The sequence below is a fragment of the Mastigoproctus giganteus genome, chromosome 3, assembly GCF_048544385.1.
Source record: "Mastigoproctus giganteus isolate SK-2022 chromosome 3, ASM4854438v1, whole genome shotgun sequence".
Classification (NCBI taxonomy): Eukaryota; Metazoa; Arthropoda; class Arachnida; order Uropygi; family Thelyphonidae; genus Mastigoproctus; species Mastigoproctus giganteus.
In genome coordinates, this window is record NC_143577.1 from 235,394,945 (window position 1) to 235,418,759 (window position 23,815).

At 34.6% G+C, this 23,815-nt stretch overlaps 1 protein-coding gene across 3 annotated transcripts in view; it reads right to left on the reverse strand.

Annotated features, from left to right (window-relative positions):
- LOC150088897 (uncharacterized) overlaps positions 1 to 23,815 on the reverse strand; it is a 599,507-nt gene that overhangs the window by 315,796 nt on the left and 259,896 nt on the right. For all 3 annotated transcript variants that reach the window (XM_090369705.1, XM_090369706.1, XM_090369707.1), the window contains 7 exons: positions 21,419 to 21,541; positions 21,072 to 21,152; positions 19,867 to 19,989; positions 15,720 to 15,803; positions 9,443 to 9,571; positions 1,025 to 1,108; positions 25 to 153 (listed from right to left, as the gene is read on the reverse strand). In XM_090369705.1, coding sequence (XP_090225831.1) covers positions 25 to 153; positions 1,025 to 1,108; positions 9,443 to 9,571; positions 15,720 to 15,803; positions 19,867 to 19,989; positions 21,072 to 21,152; positions 21,419 to 21,541 — 753 coding nt within the window. The remainder of the gene's footprint in view (positions 1 to 24; positions 154 to 1,024; positions 1,109 to 9,442; positions 9,572 to 15,719; positions 15,804 to 19,866; positions 19,990 to 21,071; positions 21,153 to 21,418; positions 21,542 to 23,815) is intronic.

Sequence of the window (23,815 nt, forward strand, 5' to 3'; positions counted from 1 at the left end):
AAATTAAGTAAATTATTTACTTACATCTACAGCCCTTTACTGAATCATATGGATCACCAACATATCCCGGTATACAAGAACAACGGGTAATATGATTTTCAGTTACACATTCAGCATTAAATCCACACTGCAAATCTTCAACTTTACAGCCATCTTGAAAGAAAATAGATGCAACATGAGCATGTGTGAAATAAAAATTTCACTCATCTGTTTGTTAAAAATTAAACTGTTTTTACAAACTAATTTTACAGGAAGGTTTCTAACAATTATCAAATGAGAGGGGGGAACCATACAAGTTACAGGCATAATTAATGAGTAACTTTACTTGTTAACTATAGTGCATAAAAGTTACTCTTGTTAATTCATCTACCTTCATTAATATTCTAAGGTTGAAATTACTAAGGATATTATATAAAAATTAATGAAAAGCTCAAAATTTGAGGTATACATACCCTACTCAATCCTTGTATGTTTGCATTAATAAATCAAACAAATTATATATATAATCTGTATTTAACAACTTGAAAAATGATTAATAAAAAGATCACAAACTTATTACTTATGATAAAATATAAATGGCATGATAATATTTAAATATTAAATGATTCTTAAAATTTAAGAAAGCATACTTTAAGGAAGCAAATTAAAAATTTAAAAAAGTTGTCATATCTAAAGTTATTATTTTATTACAGAAAGAAATATATTTTTCAAAAAATGCATTTAAATGCCTGAAAATTTAATATGAACTACTTAAATAATCCTAAATAAAGTGATTTTTCAGTAGATCTAAATGAATAAATACACGCCACATGAATTTAATTCTTTTAATTACAAAGTATTCTATAGCAGTGGTATGTATCTTTATTTATTTGTAAATTCCAACTGTTTGATCATTTTGCTATCAGAGGACCCTAGACTTGCCATGTTGTACACGTTAAGTATTAAACTAGGCTACATAAACTAAACTAAAAGATGTATAAATAAGTTCAGACAACAATGTTCAAATTAAAAATATAAAACTTACCAAAACAATTCCTTATTTCATTTAAATCTAGTGCACAAATTGCTGTAGAAGGACAGTCTTGATCAGTTGTACAAACATCAGGTGCTGAAAGAAATCATAAAACTGAAATGAGCTCAAGCATTACATTAATTATTTGCTCAATGAAATATTTGGTTTGTATTTCTGTATTATTTGTTCAGTAAAGTGTACTCCTAAAACTGCTTTGTTTATTATCACATGTGTTTGTAAACCTGGGAACAGAATAATTACCAACAGCATCAATTTTGCTAGCAATAATGTATACACCCTAATCTTCGGCGAACAAAGTAGACCTAGCTATCACTGCTAGAAAAAATGACAACGATTCTTTTAACAAAATTGTTGAAACACTTCATATAACTAATAATTCTATCATCATTTGCTGTAAATACTAAACATTTAACTTGATAATATCAAGTACTATTAATGAAAATGCAATGCATCCTGTCTGATTGACAACTGCTGCAACAAATGAGCAGTTGGAAGTAGGCACACGATCTAGGCACTGGGTTTTTGGAAATATGCATATATAATGAAATTATGAATCTAATTTGTCATGGTAACAAAGAAATTGTACCACTTGGTTTCTTTTAACTTGTTATTACACTACAGCAAAAGGAATTAGATTTTGAGGATAATGCTAGTACATTGTGATCAAAAAAGATCAGGGACAATTTCAAACAATATCAAAACATTAAAAAATTTTAAAAGATACATTTATTAAACTACAAGATATGTAAGATTAAATACATTAATCCTGAGTGTTTATAATGAACGTTATAAAGAACTTAGAAGCAGACAGAAGATTAAGTCTATCAAAGAACCAATATTTTATGTGAAAGAATTAATATTCACTTTCTGTATGATTCAGCAACCTTATATGTATTTAGATAAATTTTAACATAATTGGCAATCATATTTTGAGATTAAATGTATTTAAGTATATATTAATTTATAAAAGTATGTATATTCATAGCTAAATTTCAAGTCATCTGTTTATTTGCACTTATTCTGGAACTTGGGAGGGCACATGAAATTTGTAAAAAATTTTAATGGGGTTCAAAGTACAAAAGTTTGGAAAACTCTGATCAAAAGCAAAGTAAAAAAAAACCTTCTCATACTGCACAACCTAATTTTCCTGAAGCATGGCATCATGCAACAGTATCGGCCTTCCAAAACCCAGTAATGATCAGAACAATCCAAACAACTATTGATTGATAGTCCTCACTAGCTGCTTGAGCAGAGTTTTGGAGAAGACAATCAATAAATGATTAGTCTGGTACTTGGCAACAATCAACTTGGTTAAACCCAGTACACAAAATGGATTTAAATGCAACAGATCCACATCAGTTCACCTAGCAAACACACATCAGACATGCATTAATAAGCTTGAAACATATGGTCTCCATATTTTTTGTTATACAGAAAGCCTATGATGTAGCATGGAGATACGGTATCCTACAAGAATCAATCTAGGACTCAGAGGTCATTTACACCTATTCATTCAAAATTTCATGAAGAATAGAAAATTCCAAGTTAGAGAACAAAACACTCTGTCAAAATTACATAAACAAGGAGTTCTCTAATAATCTGTCTTGAGTGCCATGTTATTTGCCATCAAAATAAATTAGCATCACAGATTAACTGCCAACCTGTAGTGTTGCATGCACTATATGTAGACGAGTTTCATATCTCTTACCAAGTACAGAACATGAAAACAACAGAAATACCAGCTACAATTGTGCAATTAATAATATCAGTCAATTGGTTCAAAAAAATGGGTTTAGGATTCCTATGTGCACTTTTATAGAAAGTGAAATTTGACCCTGCACTATCACTAAAGATCACAGAGTACTGGTTAACTAAAGCAGACTCATTTTAGATAACAAGTTGACCTACATGGAATGTATCAATAAATTATGAATGAAGTGCACCAAACATCTCGATATTCAAAATTTTAACAAAAACATGGGGGCCAACCGTTATACCATTGCTCAACTTTTATAAAGGTACTAGTAAGATCCAAAATAGATTATGGAGTACCCATCTACAACTCTGCACAAAAGAACTCCCTCAAATGGTTAGATCTGATTCATCATAGCACACTATGAATAGCAACAGGAGCTTTCAGCAACGAACATCCCTACATACAGCCTCTACATAGAAAGTAACAAACCACTGCTGTCCCTGCAAAGACAACAATTATCACTGCTGTATGCATACAAGATAAGATCTATAAGAGAACATCCTACTTGGGCAGCTCTATTTGTCCCACAACAGGAAAATCTATGCAGAAAATACAAACATGTAAGCCAACCTCTAGGAATCCAACTAAAAGAACTACTAATAATGCATAATCTCAGTATAGAGATTATGCGTTATTAGTTACACGCATTACCAAATGCCAACTTTCAGCAATTGTGTGCAGTATAGAGAGCTCAATACCCCAAGCATGTAAAAATATACAGACAGTTCAAAATCAGAGAACCATTCAAGAGAAAGAGCAGTTCCCCAGAAGTTATGCTGCCACACCAACTTCCAAAAGAATTCTGTATTTACACTGCAGAATTAGCAGCAGTTCAGTAGCACTGGAGCACATTAGGAACAGAAGATTTGAGAAGAGTAATTTACTCAGATTCCTTAAGTGTATTCCAAGCCAGACAACCCATGATCAATACAACTTATCCGGTTCTTTGACAGATTGAACAGATACTAACAAAATTAACAAAAGAAAAACAGGAAATAGCTGTCTGCTGGATAGCAGGACATATGGGAATAAAAGGAAGTGAAGAAGCTGATAGATAAAATCAACCCTAAACTTTCAGAACAGCTGTTCCAAGTTCCATATAGTGACTACAGGTCAATCATGCAAAACCACTGTCTAACAAAATGGCAAGAACTCTTGTAAAAATGAACATCAAATAAATTATATGAAATAAAATCTAAAGTTGTAAGTTGTGAGACAATCACAAGAAAATAGAGAAGTGAAGTTGTCCTGACCAGGCTACAGATAGGACATATGCACATCACATATGGTTATCTACTGCATGCTGAAGAACCTCCAAGATGGCAAATGTGACACTAACCAAACAGTTACACATATATTGATAGATTGCCAAAGGATCTTCACATCATTATATAAGAAAAGCAGAATATTACCCTCAGAGATATCCCAGGCAATAATGAACATGAATCAGATATACACTGAGTTGGCTTTAAGCTGGTCTGTGATGCTGGTGAAGGCTCAAAATCAGGAAAATGGCTGATATAAGATTGTAGTTCACACGTGTGGTATAAGTTTTTGAGTGTCTGTGAAGAAGAATGGGTTAATGTTGAGATCTTTCTGATTTCGAATGTGGAATGTCATTGTAGGATTTAGGCATATCATAGCCACATTTAGCCATGTTGTTATTGTTGTTATTGTTATTTTGGTTTTTAGGAGCATTAGCAACTAAGGCCATATTGCTCCGGGATATGCGGTGGTCATTCCCTGGCCGTTCCGCATCCTCCTTATTTGGTGGTCATGGGCTCAAACCCCGGTCTAATCAAGAAGCATGTGCTACGCACTGCTGCTCCTTCCCACCTGGCTATGGAGGCGCATATTGTGCATATATAATATGTCTGTAAATTGCTTGTGTTCTGTGGTTGATTTGCTGCTTGCTGAATGATAAACCAGAGGTTTCCAGGAGGAAAAAACCATGCTATGCTTGCCTGAGATTGATTAACTCAATCCCATTGTGAAAAGGCCCATAAGAATTCTTCTCGTCATTGACAGGATTCGAACTCAGGTCTTTTCCACCTGGTGTGGGGAGGATGGTGATTATACCAACTGTGCTATCCAAGAAGGCAACACAGAATGATCATGGGGGCAATATGTGCAGGTGCCAGTATCTCAACAAAAAAAAAAAAGATAAAGTGAATGGGCTGGGCACTGAGTGAAATAGGAATTACGGTAAAAGGGAATAAAGGGAAGTTTTGGTGAAAGAGAGTGACTGAGCATGAGAACAAGAGAGTGTAAATAAGTGTTATGGGAAATGGGAATGACTGAAGGAACGAATGTAATTAGCTAAATGAATACAAACTTAATAATAACTCACATTAGTAAATAATTTTTTTTTAAATTTTATTTATTTATTTATTTTTATTTATTTTTTAATTAATTTATTTTTTTTCCTTGGCTGGTGCAGCTAAAGCCATAGGCTTCCTTGCACCATGCAGCCATTGATAATACTAATATATAATAACAAAAAATTACTCTAATAGTAACAATACAAACATATCCACTGCATTCTCCCCTGGCCTGCAAAAAGTTGCAGCTGGACCTGCACCTGAACTGAAGAATAATAGTAAGTTGAGGTGCTCAGGGAGTGTAGTACAGAAATAAAGAGTTGAACAAATGAAATGAAAACCAGATGAATGAATGAGAGTGTAAATGTGTGAGAGAAAGAACACACAAAAATTATAGTTTAGTGTACACTAACCTTAGTTTTTAATTTCCAATAACTTTAATTACTTAACCTTAACCTTAATGATTATGTATTAGTATATTAATTTACACTACACACCATTCCCACCTCCTTGGTGTGTGAGAAACAGGATGAATGAGTGGGGAAAAAAACATAATAATAATAAAAAAAAACAGATACAGTTGGTCATCGACTTACGACCGACTTCCGTTCTGACTGACAGGTCGTAAGTCGATCTGGTCGTATGTCAGCCATATATTTATTAATAGTATTTTTTAACCTTTCTAATCTTTTTATCATCTTTATAATTTATTTTTATAATCTTTTATTTTTCATTTTAAATACAGTAATGTTTTTATCTTTTACTTAGCGATACTGAATATACCTTCGTTTCTACGCCTAGGCTATCTCTCTCTCTCTATGAGGTTAAATTCAAACGTTCTCTACATTTTAATTGGTTTATTATTCATACTGTTTATAAAAAAACAAAACTACAATCTATAATTATATTGTACATAATGTACTGTAAACACAAAAATACAATCTAAAATTAATGTAAAAATTAATACAAATGAAATTTACAAAATCAATTTTCAATCTTTGCTTGTGCTGGGTTGTGCATCGTCAGGGCCATGTTCTTGGGTTGAGGTAGGAAATGTTTATTTATAGAGACATTATGCAAAGAAAATCTTTTTTTAAAAACGCTTAAACCACCCAGTACTAGCCTGAAAATCTTCTGTGTAATCGTCTCCGGCGCGCGATTTTAAACTGAAACAAACTTCTAGCCTTTGCTTGCACTGTGTGAAGACTCATGGGTGTATTTTTTTGTATTAAATCTTCCATCCACATAAACAACAATTTCTCCATTTCATGGATGGGTTCCTGTCGTTGTTTGGTTAAAATTGTAGACTTAATAAGTGCAGAACCTTTCACAGCTTCCCGAATTCTTTCTTTGTCCTTAAGTATCGTCAATACCGTGGAATGTTTCAAGTCACATGCTATCGTATTCACTTTCTTTCCGCCTTCATACTGCTGGATAATTTTCATTTTACACTCTAAATCAATAGTTTTCCTTGACTTTTTAGCTGGCGTATATGTAGATGAAGTCATTTTCCTTTTACTAAACATTTTATGCGTATTTCAGTAGAATTTTAATTAATACACCACACGCAACAGATACTTGAAAGCGACTGGGTGTATGTGAGAGAGAGTGACTGGGTGTATGTGCCTGGTGCTGTCTTCAGGCCTCCCGTCACCGATTAATTAATTTATTATTATTATTTTTTTTGTGGTCGTAAGTGCGGCCGGTCGTAAGTTGCATAGGTCGTAAGTCGACGACCAGGTGTATAACGAAGCAGAAAATTTAAGAAAAAAACATTAAAAAATCTTTATAAAATGTACAAGAATAGAATGGAAGCAGAGTGTGAATGAGGATTAAGTAGTATTTTCAGAAAAATACTACTGCAGACTTTGCACTTCTTCAAAAATGTTCAGTCAAAGTTTTGTTTATAGCAATGGCGCTGCCCTTCAGACTTGGCTGCTAAGAGTATTTCCAGCACTTCATCAGAAACAAAAGCTCTGAATCCGTTCTTTTTTTTTTTTTTTTTTTTTTTTTTTTCACATGGTTAAATATTCTCTGACAGTCAGCATTGCTGTGCTCTGGAGAATTATTAAAATGCCAAGAATGACTTGGGATAATTTGTTATATTTCATGATTTCTTGAGCAATTGTCAGTTCCCCAATCAGGTACCACTACATAAATTCTTTCTTATTTCATAATAATGTCTGTGGTCTTCTCATACTGCAATTGACAGAATTGATGCTGTTATGCTGTTATTTTGGTTTTTAGGAGCATTAGCAACTAAGGCCATATTGCTCCGGGATATGCGGTGGTTATTCCCTGACCTTTCCACATCCTCTGTATTTGGTGGTGACGGGCTCGAACCCCGGTCCAATCAAGAAGCGTGTGCTACGCACTGCTTCACCTTCCCACCTGGCTACGGAGGAGCCTAGAATTGATGCTGCAGAACATCTACTGCTTCATCTATTTCTTTATCTTTAACAGCATCACAACATCAAGAAGTACCAGAAACTTATTCACAAAAAAATTTCAAATTTTAAAATCATGCACTGTCAATTGATGAAATTTGTGCTTTGTATCCCCTGGTCTTTGTATATGTGGTTTTGTGTGCATGCTTGTCCACATGTAGGTTGTGAGAGTTAAATGGCGACAGGTGAATTCTAACATATAGTAAATAATTTAGTATAAAAAATTAATAAAATAAAAACATTTTTATTGTTTTAAGTTTGCAGATTTTTGCCAATTATTAAAAATGAATTTAATTACATCACTTAAAAATGTAATATTGAGATTTCGGCCAAGCCCCTTGAAGAATTGTGGGCATGGATACTGTAGATCCTTTATTCCAGCTCTACCATCCCATCACATCTCATTGAGGCTACCTTGGTGACCTAGAGCATTGCCAGCAATGCAGAATGTATTCTCTGCAAACTGAAGTAAATATTTACTGTTTTCTTGCTGAAGTAAATCTTTACTGTAGGGGAAGAAATTATGGTAGAACTATTCTTGTAGCAAGGTCCTGGTAACTCAAGCTTTCTTGTTTGACCTCAAATCACAGAAAGCTAGTCTTTTAAAGCCCTTGGTTTCTCATAGTGGTTAACAAGTATCAGTTTCAACTTGAAATCCCAGATGATTCTTAGATGACTTATGACTTAGCAAGCTCTCCTCTTCCTTCATAATGAATGTTATGTTGGAAATCTTCCATACAATAGCTGCTTCATTAATGTTGAAAACTTGTTTAGAATCATATCTAAACTCCTTAATAACTTGTGCAAACTCATTGTCACAGCTCTCCTCCCTGTCGATCAGATATTAGTGCTCAATGACTCATAACCAAATGAATTAGTATTAGTAACATCAAGAAAAAAAAAGTCCATAAAACCATACCTACTTTCATCCAGCTGTTCCTTAAATTCCACTAGATTATTAACCTTGATCAAACCCAGTCGATAATTTTATTTTTTCGATTTCATTTCCAAACTGGCCACTATGCTTGCCTTCTGCGCTTACTCTTTTGCTTTTGCAGACAGAGGCACCAAGTTCATTGTAAAAATAAAGTAAATAAGGCAAAAAAATCAGCAGACAACTGATTTTAGAAACTCTTACCAGGAATGCTGCTGTAGATTGAAGCTGCTGAGTGATTGGAGTTATGATGCATGAGACAAGTTTGTTTGTTTGTTTGTTATTTGGTTTTTAGGAGCATTAGCAACTAAGGCCATATTACTCCGGGAATATGCGGTGGTCATTCCCTGACCTTTCCGCATCCTCCGTATTTGGTGGTGACGGGCTCGAACCCCGGTCTAATCAAGAAGCGTGTACTACGCACCACTGCTCCTTCCCACCTGGCTACGGAGACGCCCATGAGACAAGTGCCAGTATGGCAACTAACAATAGATTAGAGAATGATGATGTCAAATAGTGCACAAAAGATATGAGAAATACAGATTAGGTAGCTGATAGATATCAAGGGCCTAATCTATATATACATACACAGGGAATTATTAAAAGTTTACTCACTTCTTTTAATAACTTAGAGAATGATGATGTCAAATAGTGCACAAAAGATATGAGAAATACAGATTAGGTAGCTGATAGATATCAAGGGCCTAATCTATATATACATACACAGGGAATTATTAAAAGTTTACTCACTTCTTTTAATAACTAAGGAATTTTCATTTATGAGCTATATCATACAACATTACTCATAAAGTATTAAAGAATAAAAGAATTACAACTAAAGAATACTTTAAAGAAGAATTCTGGGAAATTTTTCAGATTTAAGGTATCACTGACAACAGCAATTATAAAAATATGAGGAAATAAGCATCAAAAATCAGTTCTTTTACTTACGACGGGGATCACATCCTGTGATTATATTATATGGATCACCACGATATCCTGGTGGACAAGAACATACAGGAACATGGGAAGATACTGAGCACACAGCATTATGCCCACATAGTACTTCCAAACAGCCATCTATAACACATAAGAAATTTAAGATACTGATGCTACTTTGTAAAAACTAATATTTTAATTTATAAAAAAAGCAATCCTATACATGTTGTTTTGTGATTAAATGGATGAATTAAAATTAAATTATATTCAATATTAAAATAAATTATAAATTAAATTACAAATTTATTAATTATATAGCATCATTGAGTGGGATGTATAATGTATTGTGTAGTTTGACTGACGGCATCAGTGACTACTCAGATCTCTGCATTAGTTACTATGTGAAAATTATAGTACTCTGTAGAGGCCAGAAAGAGTGTATATAATGTGGTTGTCATCCAGTTACCATCTGGACCATGGGGAGGTGGGCCAGGAAGTAGAGATTTGAAACTGTGGCAGTGCTGAACCACCCCACCCCCAAGTTTCCTAAGCTTTCCAGGGAAGGCCCTTAAAAAATTTGAAAGGAGTGCTAGGGAATAGTCAGAGGGAGGAAAAAAAAAAGGCGGAAATAAACAGTGGAAGTTGTAGATAAGGCAGCTACCAATAGTCAGTGAAGGCCAGGAAAAGTTCTAGAAGGGAAAAAAAAAAGGGGGGGCCATAGAGAAGAGGCACAAGGAGCAAAATGTCCTGTGCAGTCACCAAGTGGCATCCTGTGCTGGGGTAGGACACTGGAAGTCAAACACATCAGTGTCAGAGGTCCAACACGGTGAAGTGAAGGAAGGAGTATCCTGAAATGCAATGTCAGCAAGTCTGGCAAAGGCTAGGGTCAAGTCGAGTTAGGAGAAAGACAAATCTGGGAAAGTCAGATCTGGTGAAAAAGCAGTTGTAACTGAGAGGAGGTCAGGTCTGGTAGTGAAGAAGTCAGCTCCAGGTCTCCAGGTAGTGGATGACATGTTGAATAGAAGGAAACTCAGGTTGGCAGAAGAGGAGCTAGAAGGAGGCAAGTTGAATTACATGACGAGTGGTGCAACATAGATGAAGTTTCGGATGCTTCTCCTAAAACAGGGGAAGGCTTTCTGAGTGAAGCAGGAGGGCACTGAGTAGTTGTACTGTTCTAGAATGAAACGCCATTCTGTTCTGTGAGGAAGGATGTGAACAGAGGTGATAAGTCAAGCTCTAAGGTCTTCATACAGTGGGCAATGATACAGGATGTGCAACCAGTTCTCCAAGATGCCACAAGCATAAAGTGGGTCATCGGTGATGCCAAGAGATTTGTCAGCTTGGAATTCAGTGAGTCATGCCTCATGATAAGGAAGGTTACACAGAGGTCTAGTGAAAACCACCGAGGAGACTTGGGACTAATGATGGAGATTTGAGGAAGAAATCTGTAAGGTTCCTGCCTCAAATCTCCATCATTAGTCCTAACACTTCCTAATTCATTTCACAAATATACGGGGTCTCAATTCTAATCTCAATGATGTCCATTTCCACTTGCAGTCTGCCAAACCCCATGTACTTTTTCTGACAGAATCTCAATTATCGGTTGATTCACCTACTGCTCATCTCAGTTGCCCAAATTATTCGCTGTATGATTCCTTTCGCCTCAAAGGTGGTACTTGCGCATATGTCTGTTCCGATATTCCCTGTCAGAGACTTGGTAATTTGGAATCTCCTCTTTTTTATCTTCTCTGGCTTAAAATCTCTCTACCTCATTGTGTCAAATTCACTGTTGTCTCTACCGTTCTCCCAACTCCACTAATCATTTGGAGCTCTTTGACTTCCCCTCTTTGCAACTTGACTTTCTCCAGTCCAACTTTCCTAACAATGAGGTAATTTTCCTTGGTAATTTTAATGTTCACAACTCCAGCTGACTTCCGTTTTCTAGTCACACCGACCCAGCTGGTAGAAATGCTGACGCTTTTGCAATTACTAATGATCTTACACAGATTGTTCATTTACCTACAAGAATACCGGACAATTCTAACCATACAACCACCACACTTGATCTTTTTCTCACAAACAACTCTTCTAAGCACACGGTCGAAGTGAGAGGTCTTTTAGGCACCTCAGATCACAACTTGGTGATTGTCTCTTCTCCAATGGAGCCTTTATTTCATGGCTATTCCCAACCTCGTATTGTTTGGCATTACAAGAATGCAAAATGGGATGACCTGCGAGATTTCTTTTATTCTTTTCCTTGGTCGGATTACTGTTTCAAAACTTCTGATGTCAATGTTTGCTTAGATCGTGTCAGTGAAATTATTCTTGCAGGAATGGAATCCCTTATCCCACAATCCACTTTAAATCTCATCCTTTATCTAAACCTTGGCTTTCCAATAAATGTGCTAAGGCTGTTCAAGAGAAGAATGTTGCATATCGTAATTGGCTTGTTTCTAATTCTTCAGTTTCATTTTTTGTCTACACCAAAGCCCACAACAATTATAAAGCAGTTATTAATCAGTCCAAACTAGCTCGAAGAGGCTAAGAGTAGAAAACTTGCTTCTTGCCCTAATGGTAGCCAAACATTCTGGTCTCTTGCCAAAGCTATTGGCCACAACTTTTGCCCATCTCTTTTCCCACCTCTGTCCAAACCAGATGGTTCTGTTGTCACTTCAGCCAAGAAAAAAGCTGACCTGCTAGCATCCCATTTTTCTTCCAGCTCATGTATTAATGATCTTGGTAAAACACCTCCCACCATTCTCAACACGCTCCATTCAATGCCTCCTGTGGTCTTCCGTCAAAAGGATGTCAGAAGGATTTTGACGAATCTTGATGCTAAGAAAGCTCCAGGTCCTGATAGTATTTCTCCACTTGTTCTCAAAACCTGTGTTCTAAACTTACTCCTGTTCTTTGTCACTTTTTTCGCTTTCTTATTCCAAAGGTGTTTTTCCTTCTGCCTGGAAATTTGCTCATATCCAGCCAGTTCCTAAAAAGGGTGACAAATCCCTCCCATCCAATTATCGTCCCATTGCAATTACTTCCACTCTTTCTAAAGTAATGGAGAAATCAATTAACTGCCAACTCTTAAACTACCTAGAAACCTTCCGTTTGATCAACGATCGGCAGTATGGATTCCGTCAGTGTCGATCCACTGGTGATATTCTGGCTTATGTTACTCATTTATGGACAAATTCAGTGGAAAAGTTTGGTGAAACACGAGCAGTTGCTCTTGACATCTCAAAAGTTTTCGATTGTGTTTGGCATAAAGGTCTTCTAAACAAGCTTCCATTTTATGGTTTTCCAACTGTTTTTTGTAATTGGTTATCCAGTTTTCTCTCTGATAGCTCACTAAGGGTGATGGTAGATGGCTCTCTGTCTTCTAACTTCTTCACTAATGCCGGTGTCCCACAAGGTTCAGTTCTTTCCCCCACTCTTTTCCTCTTGTATATTAATGACCTTCTTCCATTGACTTGAAATCCTATCCATAGTTTTGCCAATGATAGCACATTGCATTCCACTTTCCATTTTGAGAAACCTTGCCCTGCTCAATCAGCTTCAACTTCTCGAAAATCTGCTACCAATTCCTTAAATGCCAATCTCCAGGTAATTCTCCTGTGGGGCAAAGACAACTTAGTTGATTTCAATTCTTCTAAAACTCAGTTCTGTCGTATATCTCACAAAAAGGATTCTTCTGCTTCTATGCTTATCTTTGGTGACACTCCAATTTCTAGGCATGATGATATATCTCTTTTGGGGATTATCCTGACTTCTAATCTCTCTTGGCACAAGCACATTACAAATATTGCTTCCTCTGCATCTAAAAAACTTGGTTTTCTCTTTTGCTCTTGGCGTTACTTTTCTTCCAAACAGCTCTTCACTCTGTACAAATCGCAAATCTGCTCTACCATGGAATATTGTTAATATTGTTCCAACATCTGGGGTGGTGCCCCCAAAACATCTCTCAGGCTTCTTGATTCCATTCAGAAGACGGTAGTTAGGTTAATTAATGATTAATCTCTAACAGTCTCTCTCCACTCGGTGTCTCATACATGTACTATTTCTGCTGCATGCCTCTTCTACAGATATTTCCATGGGCACTGTTCTTCTGAATTGGCTTCTATAATTCCCGCTCTCTCTTTCAAAACAGTCCGAACACGTGCCGCCACCAGCCAACATCCATTTACTGTCCATCTTCAAACGCACAGAACCAACTTTTCATCTTCCTTGTTTATTCATTCAACTGCCGTTTTCTGGAACAACCTTCCTTCATATGTATTTCCTGAAAATTTCAGTCTACAGAAGTTCAAGTCCAATGTCAACAAATATCTTCTTTCGTCTTCTCAACCTCCAACCCAAGCATGGTACTAAGTACTATAGGCTCTAATACCTCTCGTGTTTGGGGTTTATATATAAAAAAAAAAGGTAACAGTGTCCTTCAGAGTGTCATCCCAATGGACTTGCCAAAGCCAGTAGAGATGGATGGATAGTCTCTTCTTTTGTTTCAGGTTATTTGTGAGGTCAATAGTGCAATCCAAAATAGAGTTTTTGAATGGATTTCCTCAATTTATAGCAGGGGCCATGGTGAACACCTCAGGTCCAGGGGAAGAGTGCCAGCTTGGACCTGGAGTATGGATCATGCAACACACTCTAGAGATGGCCAGAAACTAATGTGCTGAACTGACTGGAGCTTTTGAGTGTTCCTTGAAAGTGTGATCCTAGTAAACTGGGATCCTATGCCATAACAAACTATGGCGAGGAAGATGGCTTTGTGAAGTAGGGGAAAGGGGCCTACTACAAGACTCCAATCAATATATGAGATCCGCTTGATCATGGCAGTGTATTTTATGACTTTAGAGCTAAAGTACTGGAGGTGTGGATGAAAGAAAAGTTTGGAGCTTATGGTGACCAACATACTTGAAGTCAGTTACAAGTCAAATGGAGGTGGGGGCAATTTTGATGGCTGGAGGTCACCTGATGTTTAAGTTGCCTTTTAAAAGAACGGTCTTTGTCTCTCCAGGTGAGATGGTAAAGTGGCACTCAGCAGCCCATTTGGTAAGGTAATCAATGGTGGTGTTTGCCCAGTCTTCAAGAAGTGTTCTCATGCTAACCAGCATAGTTAAGACAAGATCATCAGCAAAGGTGATACATTGCACCATGCCCAGGTCCACATTAAGGAATTCATCAAGAACTATAGACCACAGGAAGGATCCCAAGACATAACCCTGAGGGCAGCCCCTAAAAACAGGGTGAAGAACCTGTTGGAAGGCTGTGGTGATGGTTCTATAATGAAGATAGCTTCAGAGCCAGGAGTATGATACTAGGGACTTGAGAATGACATAGGTGCCTAAGGATGGGAGCCACTAGAGGTTGTCAAATGCACTGCAGAGTCTATGGTAATAGCAAGGAGATTTTTCCTTCAGTAGTGGTGACAGAGTGTATGAGCCAGGATATGGCATCTATAGTACTGTGTCCCAGTTTGAAGCCAAATTGATTTGAGGAGTGGATGCAGCTTAGTGAGCAGTGAGCCTGAATGGCTGTGTGCGAATATGTCAAGTGGGAGCTAAGGCTGGTTTTGATGTTACTAAGAGGGATGTTTATGAATACAGATTCTACATTTACACTCGCCAAGTCCTGAGTGTGTAAAGGGATATGTTGCAATGTTTCTGGATTGCTGGAGTTCTTAAGCAGGAGATTACAAATGATGGCATCTTGAGTCTGACCTCACAGCTGGCAAAATACCTATTTTCATTTCCAAGGTGAGTTTTCATTCTAAATCAAGGGTCTCGTAGCCCCTTGTCAATCACTCTTATTCAAAAAGGCCTGTGTGGCAGACCTGAAAAGGACTGCTATTTCCACTAGCATATACATGCTAAACTAAACTTGGTTCATTGATGATGATGTGTCCTTAATGATGTCTTTAATTTGGTTTATATTATCATCCTATTACTGTGTACTGTTATGAATTCAACAAGTTAATAAGTAAACAGTGTAGAACTGTAATATTATTCCATATAAACAGAAACACATAAAAACCTTTCCCAGAATAGAATTTTGTTAACCTCCTTATAAAGAACCCACCACATAATAAAATTGAGAAATTTCATTCCCTTCAATTTTGCTATATAATAATTTTATTGTATATTTGGCATTTCCACCTTTCTAACAACAAGAAATGGCAATCTTAATTGAACTATCATTATTTCTCTTACTTTTTCAGCTGTACTTGTTTAATAATGCTAAAAGTTAAACCTATATATAAATTAAGAGTAAAAGTGCATACAAAACTTACCAACACAATCTTTCACACCTCTCTGATTCAGACGACATACATGGGTATCTTGACAGTCCCCATCAGTTTTACATTTATCTCGAGCTGTAATGTAAAAAGAAATTTTAAATATGTTATATATGGTGAATGTTTCAGATTATAAAAGAAAAAAGTATATCCTAATGTTCACAAAAAAAATTGCAAAAATATTTGGATGAATTTATAAACTGAAAGAATAAGATTTGTTATTAATAGCTCAGTTAGCAATTGTGTTAATTTGTGGAGATTCTTCATGCAATTCTCATTTGAATGAATTTATTATAAACTGTTTTGGAATCATCATTTACATTCCCATTTGACAGCCATATCAAATGTTTAATTTTAGCACCTAACCCAGTGATGGCCAACTGAAAGCCTGTGGACCAAATCCAGCCCCTAAAACAATTCTATCATGGCTGTAGCAATTTATCATGTTATGCTTTTTTTTTTTTTTTTTTTTTTTTGTGTTTGGTTTGCTTCAATCATTTCAAGGTCTTTATATTAATATATGGACACAACCATCATAATAAGAAAAAAATATCATCTTGGTATATGTAAGTTAGCCATCACACTTAATATACACATATGTAAGGTTAGAAAATGTATGTTTTTTCTTCTTCCAGCCTTTGGCTGGCCAGAATTTTAAAATTTTGGTAGTATGTCCAGATGATTTTCATTCTAGAAAATGCATTGATAGCTCCCTTTCACATACAGTAAAATCCCATTGCAGTGAAATTATCAGGGATACATAAATCAGTTTTCATTATACAGAATTTTTTTCTAATGAGCGCAAGCTATATTAATTTTATTTTTTTCCCCCTCAGGTTTTTGCTAAAACCTATAGTACTTGAGGATTATTATGCTGTTTAGGAACAGATTAAACTTCTTGATAAATTCAAAGGCTTTTGTTACCATGTGACAAGATCTTCATCCACTGGTACAACATACCAATCGACTTTGAGCATAACAATTCAAAAATGTAGAAACTTAATAGAACATGCAAAAATGAATTCTTCTGCTGCATAATTTAAAACTTTTATTTATTATATTATATTTTTTTATATTATATTATATTATATTATATTTATTATATATGAGAGTTGCTCACACTTTAATTCATAACTTTCACATTCATAAAAACCAATACATTTTAGGCACCGGGAGACTGAAAATAATTTGTCGTATTGTATTTTAATTCAGAATTATTTCACTCAAATGAGAATTACAAAGCATTATTAATTAGAGAAGTCAGCCAGAAACTGGAAATATTTTTATTATTTAAAATATTTGTTAAAACGTTATTTATTGTAATAGGATTTTACTGTTTTATGCTAATAATACAAGAAAGCAAACTTATACAGCATCAGCCAAAAAACAAAAAAAAAAGTACTTCCCATAGCTAATAATTTAGTTTGTAATCTGGGTTTCTGTTTTTAACTCGAATTTATTAAAACTTCTGCAACACTAGATGGAAGTTTGTTGCAACAATCAATTACCCACTGACTGAAGGCAAATTTCCATACATCTATCCTGCAACCATCCTTCCTCAATTTAAATTTATGCCCCCTTATGTGTGTAGTTCAAGCATGCCTATCAGCACTGAAATTACTCAATCCATTAAAAGGGTTAAACACCTCAATCAGATCATCTTATGGGTACCTAGTCTTCAGACACTTTGCAATTTGCAGAACTGCAGGCTTTCTTGGTAAGAGTATTCTTTTGTTCCCCACTCTAACTTTGTTGCTCTTCTCTCCACCCAGTCCAACAGATCTGTAGATACAGGTCTGGAAGCCTAAAACATGGTTTCCAGACCTGTATGCAAACTTAAGATGTGGCCTAATTATTGCTTTACACAAAGGGATAATCACCTCCTTATCCCTACTGGAAATATTTCAGTATATCATTGACAAAACTCCATGAGATGTCTTGGCAGTCTATCTGCACTGCTCAAAAAGCCTCATATCTGACTGCATAGCCATTTCTAGGTCTTTCGTTCTCTACTACCCTGAGTTTAGTACCACCCAATCAGTATGTTAATTCTTGGTTTACTTCTACCCATGTGCAGTACCTTGCATTTGTAAATGTTAAAGTTTAATTGCCACTTCTCAATCATCAGGATATGTTACTTCATCAGATGAAGTAGCATATCCTTATTACTGTCATTAACCACACTGCCAACCTTTGTTATTCATCTGCAAACTTGGGCAATAAGCCTGATATGCCTTCATCAATATCATTAATAAATATAGAAATCAACAGTGGACCCATCACTGCACCCTGGGGGACTCTATTAATAACAATAGTCCAAGAAGAGCAGTGCCCATTGATAACTACTCTCTGTCTTTTCACACTTATAGCATGCATACTTAAATGCCATTGAAAAGTAGATATGAAGGTAGATAAGTCCTTACTGCACAAACTGTGAACCCAGTACAAAATAAAGATATAATTTTGTTAACATGCATATTTATACACAAAGAAAAATTTATATACGAAATTATTTCCATTATAGGTCTTTTAAGTGAAACATACATTGGTTGTCTTACAATCAAAGTTAACCATGTGGAATTTCTGAAATCCAACTACTTCTCCCTACAACTTAAGGTTAACACTTTCTAAATTTCTTGCTTTTTTTTTTTTTTTTTTGTAATTGCAAACTTGCACATCCTTCAGTGCAATTTTTTTCCAAAGTATTCATATTCTCTTTCCTCAGAAAAGGAGAAAAATTACAACTTATAACTGAAATAAGGAAATCCATCAGTGCAATTTCTTCCAAAGTACTCATGTTCTCTTTCTGCACAAAAGGATAAAAATAGCAATCAATGAGTGAAATAAAGCAATATTGCTGCCCAAAAAAAAAAAAAAATATTTTATACTCACAACTGAATCTGCTGAAATTTCTGAATGTTTATGAATATTAAGATTTAAAACAATGAATTTTCTTCAGTACAGTATATGCAAATTTTGGACCAAAACTCTCTATCCTTCTGTCACTGCAGGTGGAATTTCTTTATAAAACTGGTTAAATTCTCATGAATGTACCAAGTATACTGCATAGCAAAAATCACAGGAAACGCACCACTATACTAGCATTGTTGTTTGGTTTTTAGGAGCATCTGCAACTAAGGCCATGTTGCTCCATGTATATTGTCTTGTAAATTGCATGTTCTGAGGTTGATTTTCTGTTTTCTGAATGAAAAACCAGAGTCTGACTAAGTCAGCCACATTGTGAAAAACACCCATAAAAATTCCTCACATCATTGACAAAATTCGAACTCGGGTCTTTTCCTGACAGGACAGTGATCCTACCACCTATGCTATCCACAAGAGCACTGTGCTAGCCATATAACTCTTCTTCTTCAGTGGAAAAATGTGAAATTTGCCTCTGATTTTGTTCTAAAATCTTACATGCAGAATTTTGAATGATGGTGTAGTGTTCAAACGTAACAATACTAGTGTTGCTATATTGCAAGAGATTCATATTTCAACAATCTCGGAATCAATAGTCGTCAGCACATGGTATTCTTAGTTCCTTGCCTCCAAACTAATTTATTTTTTTTAACTATTCCGCATTCAAGTATTCCATATATATCAGTATTCTACATTTGTGAATTTCAAAATTAGCTCAACCTTGAAGTGAAAGTAGGATTAGTGTAAATGCGTGCATATTTTTTATGTCAAAAATAATATTCAAGTACATAAAATGTTTTTTATATTTTAAGGCTATATAGTTTTGAGGAACAGTTTATATTCAAGAATAGCTTATATTCAAGGAAAATATGGTAGTTCCTATCTCTAAGTGATCAAGCAGTATACAACTCTGGACTAAAATTAACTAAGCATTCTGTTCTTTGCTGCTACAGTAAGCTTGGCATAAATATACATGCAAAGCAATGCTACAATTAACAGGCAAAGTTATATTAATAAAGCTTTCTAATTAAAGTTTATCTATTCACATTCAAACAATGCCTTTCTTTAACTATAACATTTAAGTAACTTCATTTGCACACGTGATAGTGAGGCCTGACAATCACATATAATGTAAAATGCATTTAAGTTCAGCTTTCAACTTCCACAATATCAGGAACAAATATAAATATTTCTGTCCTAAACAGTCAACAGTACTTACGTCGACATCCTTTCTGCAAATCTTCACCAAGGCCAACAAATCCATTTTTACATTCACAGAAAGCAGTGTGTCCTGTCGAAATGCACTCAGCATTGGGTCCGCAACGTTTGTTTTCGCAAGGATCTATAAAAGAAAAAAATTTCTTTATCCTAGTATTATATTTGTAGAATACACAAAAATAGCAAAAAATTTGTTTGATAATAATTTTCATTTTTATGATATTTCAAGAATTTATTAATCATAAATCAATATCTTATACATTACACACATACACAAACATGCATGCATGCACTCACATGTATTGCATATGAAGACATACACATAGGGGCATACATTAAATGTGCCAGTACAGTGGATACCTTGATTATTATCAGAATGGGACTGAGATCTCAAACAATGGAAATCTTAGATAACAGAAACTTGCCTTTTTTATTGGTATTTCCCATTCATTTATTACATAACCGTAATAAAATATGTATGTGCAGAATAATCAGAAAGTTTTTAAACAGTATTTAGTAGGCACTAAATTAATAAAGTTTTAATTGCAATCGTTCTTACAATATCTGATAAAACTATAAAAACACATTGGTTGTTAAATTTACTTGTTTAAAATTAAGTGCACAGCATTCAAGTAGTTAGATACCTTACTGTATGTACCTATGTGTGTGTGTGTGTGTGTGTGTGTGTCTTGACAATCCTCCATGACAATATAGTGGTTTTCATTACTTTGTGCCACTTGTTTGGACAGGTTTCAGTTCAAATTCCAACAGAGACTGCAGCACTCTTAGGTCTCTTCATCACTGCATTAGTTAGTCAACCTAAGGTGGGGAAGGTAGACAAATCCAGAATGTGTTGGATCAACTTTTGACAAAAATCATATAAATTTTGTTTTTATTGCCAAATACTAGTGTTTCGGTTAATAGTATTTATAAATTTGAGCAGTGGTTGAGAGTGATATTGACTCAATGGCACACACACTGTTGAATAAAAAAAATTCTGAGATTTTGCAAGAGTTTATTGACTGTTGAAAAATGTTTCACTTCTGGATTAGTCAAATACATTCTTTTAAATTTTAACATCTTTATATTATAATTTTTTTTTTTTACATTTCTGGCTCTGGCCAGTCAGCTTGGTTAATACAGACCTAAGTCAACAAAAAAATTGAATAACTGAGGTCCTATTATATTTATATTTCATTTACTTACCAAAGCAATCTTTAATTCCCTCTCTGGTAGGTTTACAGACTCGGCTATCAGGGCAATCCCTATCATTACCACACAAATCAGCTAAAAATAAAATAACCAAATTTAAATAAACCATATTTCACATGTTTAAAGAACAACATTTCTTATTTTCATCATAAACTATTTTTAAGCTTCCACCCTAATTGGGTTTCACTAAGTGACTAATTAATATATCAAAAACAAGTATCCATCATGATTACTTATTCAAGAGAATTAGCTAATAAACAAAAACAAATTCTGAAGCATGTAATATGATATCAGAAGTCATAACATCACTTAATAGATAATCAGACATTATGAGTACTTACGTTGACAACCTGATATGGGATTGAAAGGATCACCAGAGAAACCTTCTGGGCATTCACAAATATATTTATGATCTTTACCATTGCAATTAGCTCTTGGTCCACAACGATTTTCTTTACATACATCTACAAAATACATATTAATATATATAAAAAATGGAACTTCATATTAGTCAAAATAAGTAAATAAATTTAATCACTCTTGCACAATATGGACAGTTTAAAGGAGAGATGCATCAAGAATTTTTTTTCCAAATGTCATTAAAGAATTTAATACTCATAAAAAAGAAGGAAAAAGATGAGTGGCATAATTTTTGCAAGAGTCAAAGGAATGCTTTGAATCCTCTATTGTTCAGACATCAGTACCAACAGATCACAGTGCTATACCATCACTCAATACTACAACTTATACAGACTAGTGATCTAACAATCTTATTCTTCAATAAGAATTTATCAGTGGATGCTAGCATTATCAAAATATTTATGAAATTTGTAATACAGTTTGTATTTGGCTTGTACACAATATGAGCATATTATAGTTGTACAATATTTTTAAAAATAATGAAAGTGTCCTGAGTTACTTAAAGTATAAAAGCTTAATTCATAATCAGTGGACTGTCTAAATTGCAATTTTTTTTTTTAATTTCATTAAAAATAAAAATAATGCAGATATGCTTGAAACTGTTCAAAGTACCAAACAAGAATGAACTATATATAAAGAGTTGTTTTGAACATACTAAATTGCCACCTAATAAATTAGTATATTCAATTTATTACTGGGTAAAAGAAAAAATAATGACATTTAGATTTAGGCACTCATACCAGGTCATACCGATTTATTCTTATATATGCTAGTTAGTCAAAAATAAAATAAAAAAGTATATTGATAACCCTATCAAATTATAATCTCGGTTAATCACAGTTTTCTTATTTATAAATAATAATGGGTATGTGTGTAGGGCAGGAGTTAATAATAATTCATTCCCATACCACACTTTCAAAAATCTGAAAACATATACCAGCACTCCTATCAAACTGCAGTCTCAGTAAATTACGTTATTTGTTATTTTTTGTTATTTTGGTTTTTTTTAGGAGCATTAGCAACTAAGGCCATATTACTCTGGGATATGCGGTGGTCATTCCCTGACCTTTCCGCATCCTCCGTATTTGGTGGTGACGGGCTTGAACCCCGGTCTAATCAAGAAGCGTGTGCTATGCACTGCTGCTCCTTCCCACCTGGCTACGGAGGCGCCAGTAAATTACGTAAGCCTCTTTATTTATAACCAACAAGTAAGCAGGTATGAATTAATGACATTAATTCATACTTGCATCATTATGGTCAAAAATGAAAAATTATTTGTAATCCTAACAAATCATCAGAAAACTGCAATTGTCTTATTGAATCATGACTTTCTGATCTTTAATGAATGAGATACAAAGAAGAGACAGAATATTAATTCATTCCCATATCATCTTACCAAAAATTGAAAATGTACTCATGGCTCGCCTGACCTGCAATCTCAGTTAATCACAGCTTTATGAATTTTAGCCACAGAAACTACCAACAATATTAATATCAAAAATTATAAAATCTTTATTTAATTATACATAATTCGCTTCTTTGACTGTGAATTTAAATTAGCAAAAATATTAATTTTTGCTAATTTAAATTCAAATTTTAATTTAAAAATATTTATTTTTGCTAATTTAAATTAAAATTTAAATTAGCAAAAATAAATTTCCCTAAAGAAAGTACATACTTTCTGTGGGTTTATTATTATAAAACTTAAAAAAAGCAAAAAATAGTTAAAAAACATCAAACATATGACCTAATTTCAAGTAATATCTCATTGTCAGTCAGTACATGTAAGCCAGTTAGTAAGATTACACAGGTGAGAAGTGTAATAAGAGAGTCAGTAAGATTACACAGATGAGGTAACTATATTTAAAAGTGCACACTTCACAATAATGCTCTCTGCTTATGCATGACAAGGAAAAAAAATTTATAGAGTTCAGATTCTATAATATGGAAATCTGAATTGGTGTACAAGCATTTAGTAACTCTGATGTTATCTGCTAATACTTTTTTATTAGAACAGATTGAAAAGCAATAATCTATGGTTGAGTGGCAATTAACCAAATACAACAGCTTCATCTATTTTTGAAGTGTGTTAGGTGGAATGACAATGAATCTGGTGCAGTTGTAACAACTTGAAAGACCAAACTGGTAGTAGGAAACTCTTGTATGGAAAATAGCAAAATGGCCATAGCAAAATGGCCATAGCAAAATGATGTGCTCCCTATATATTTTGCACTGCATCCAGGGAGTTAGATAACAATATTATTATAATCCTGTATGGTATGTATCCATGTTTTTTGCAATGATTCCAGTGAATTAGA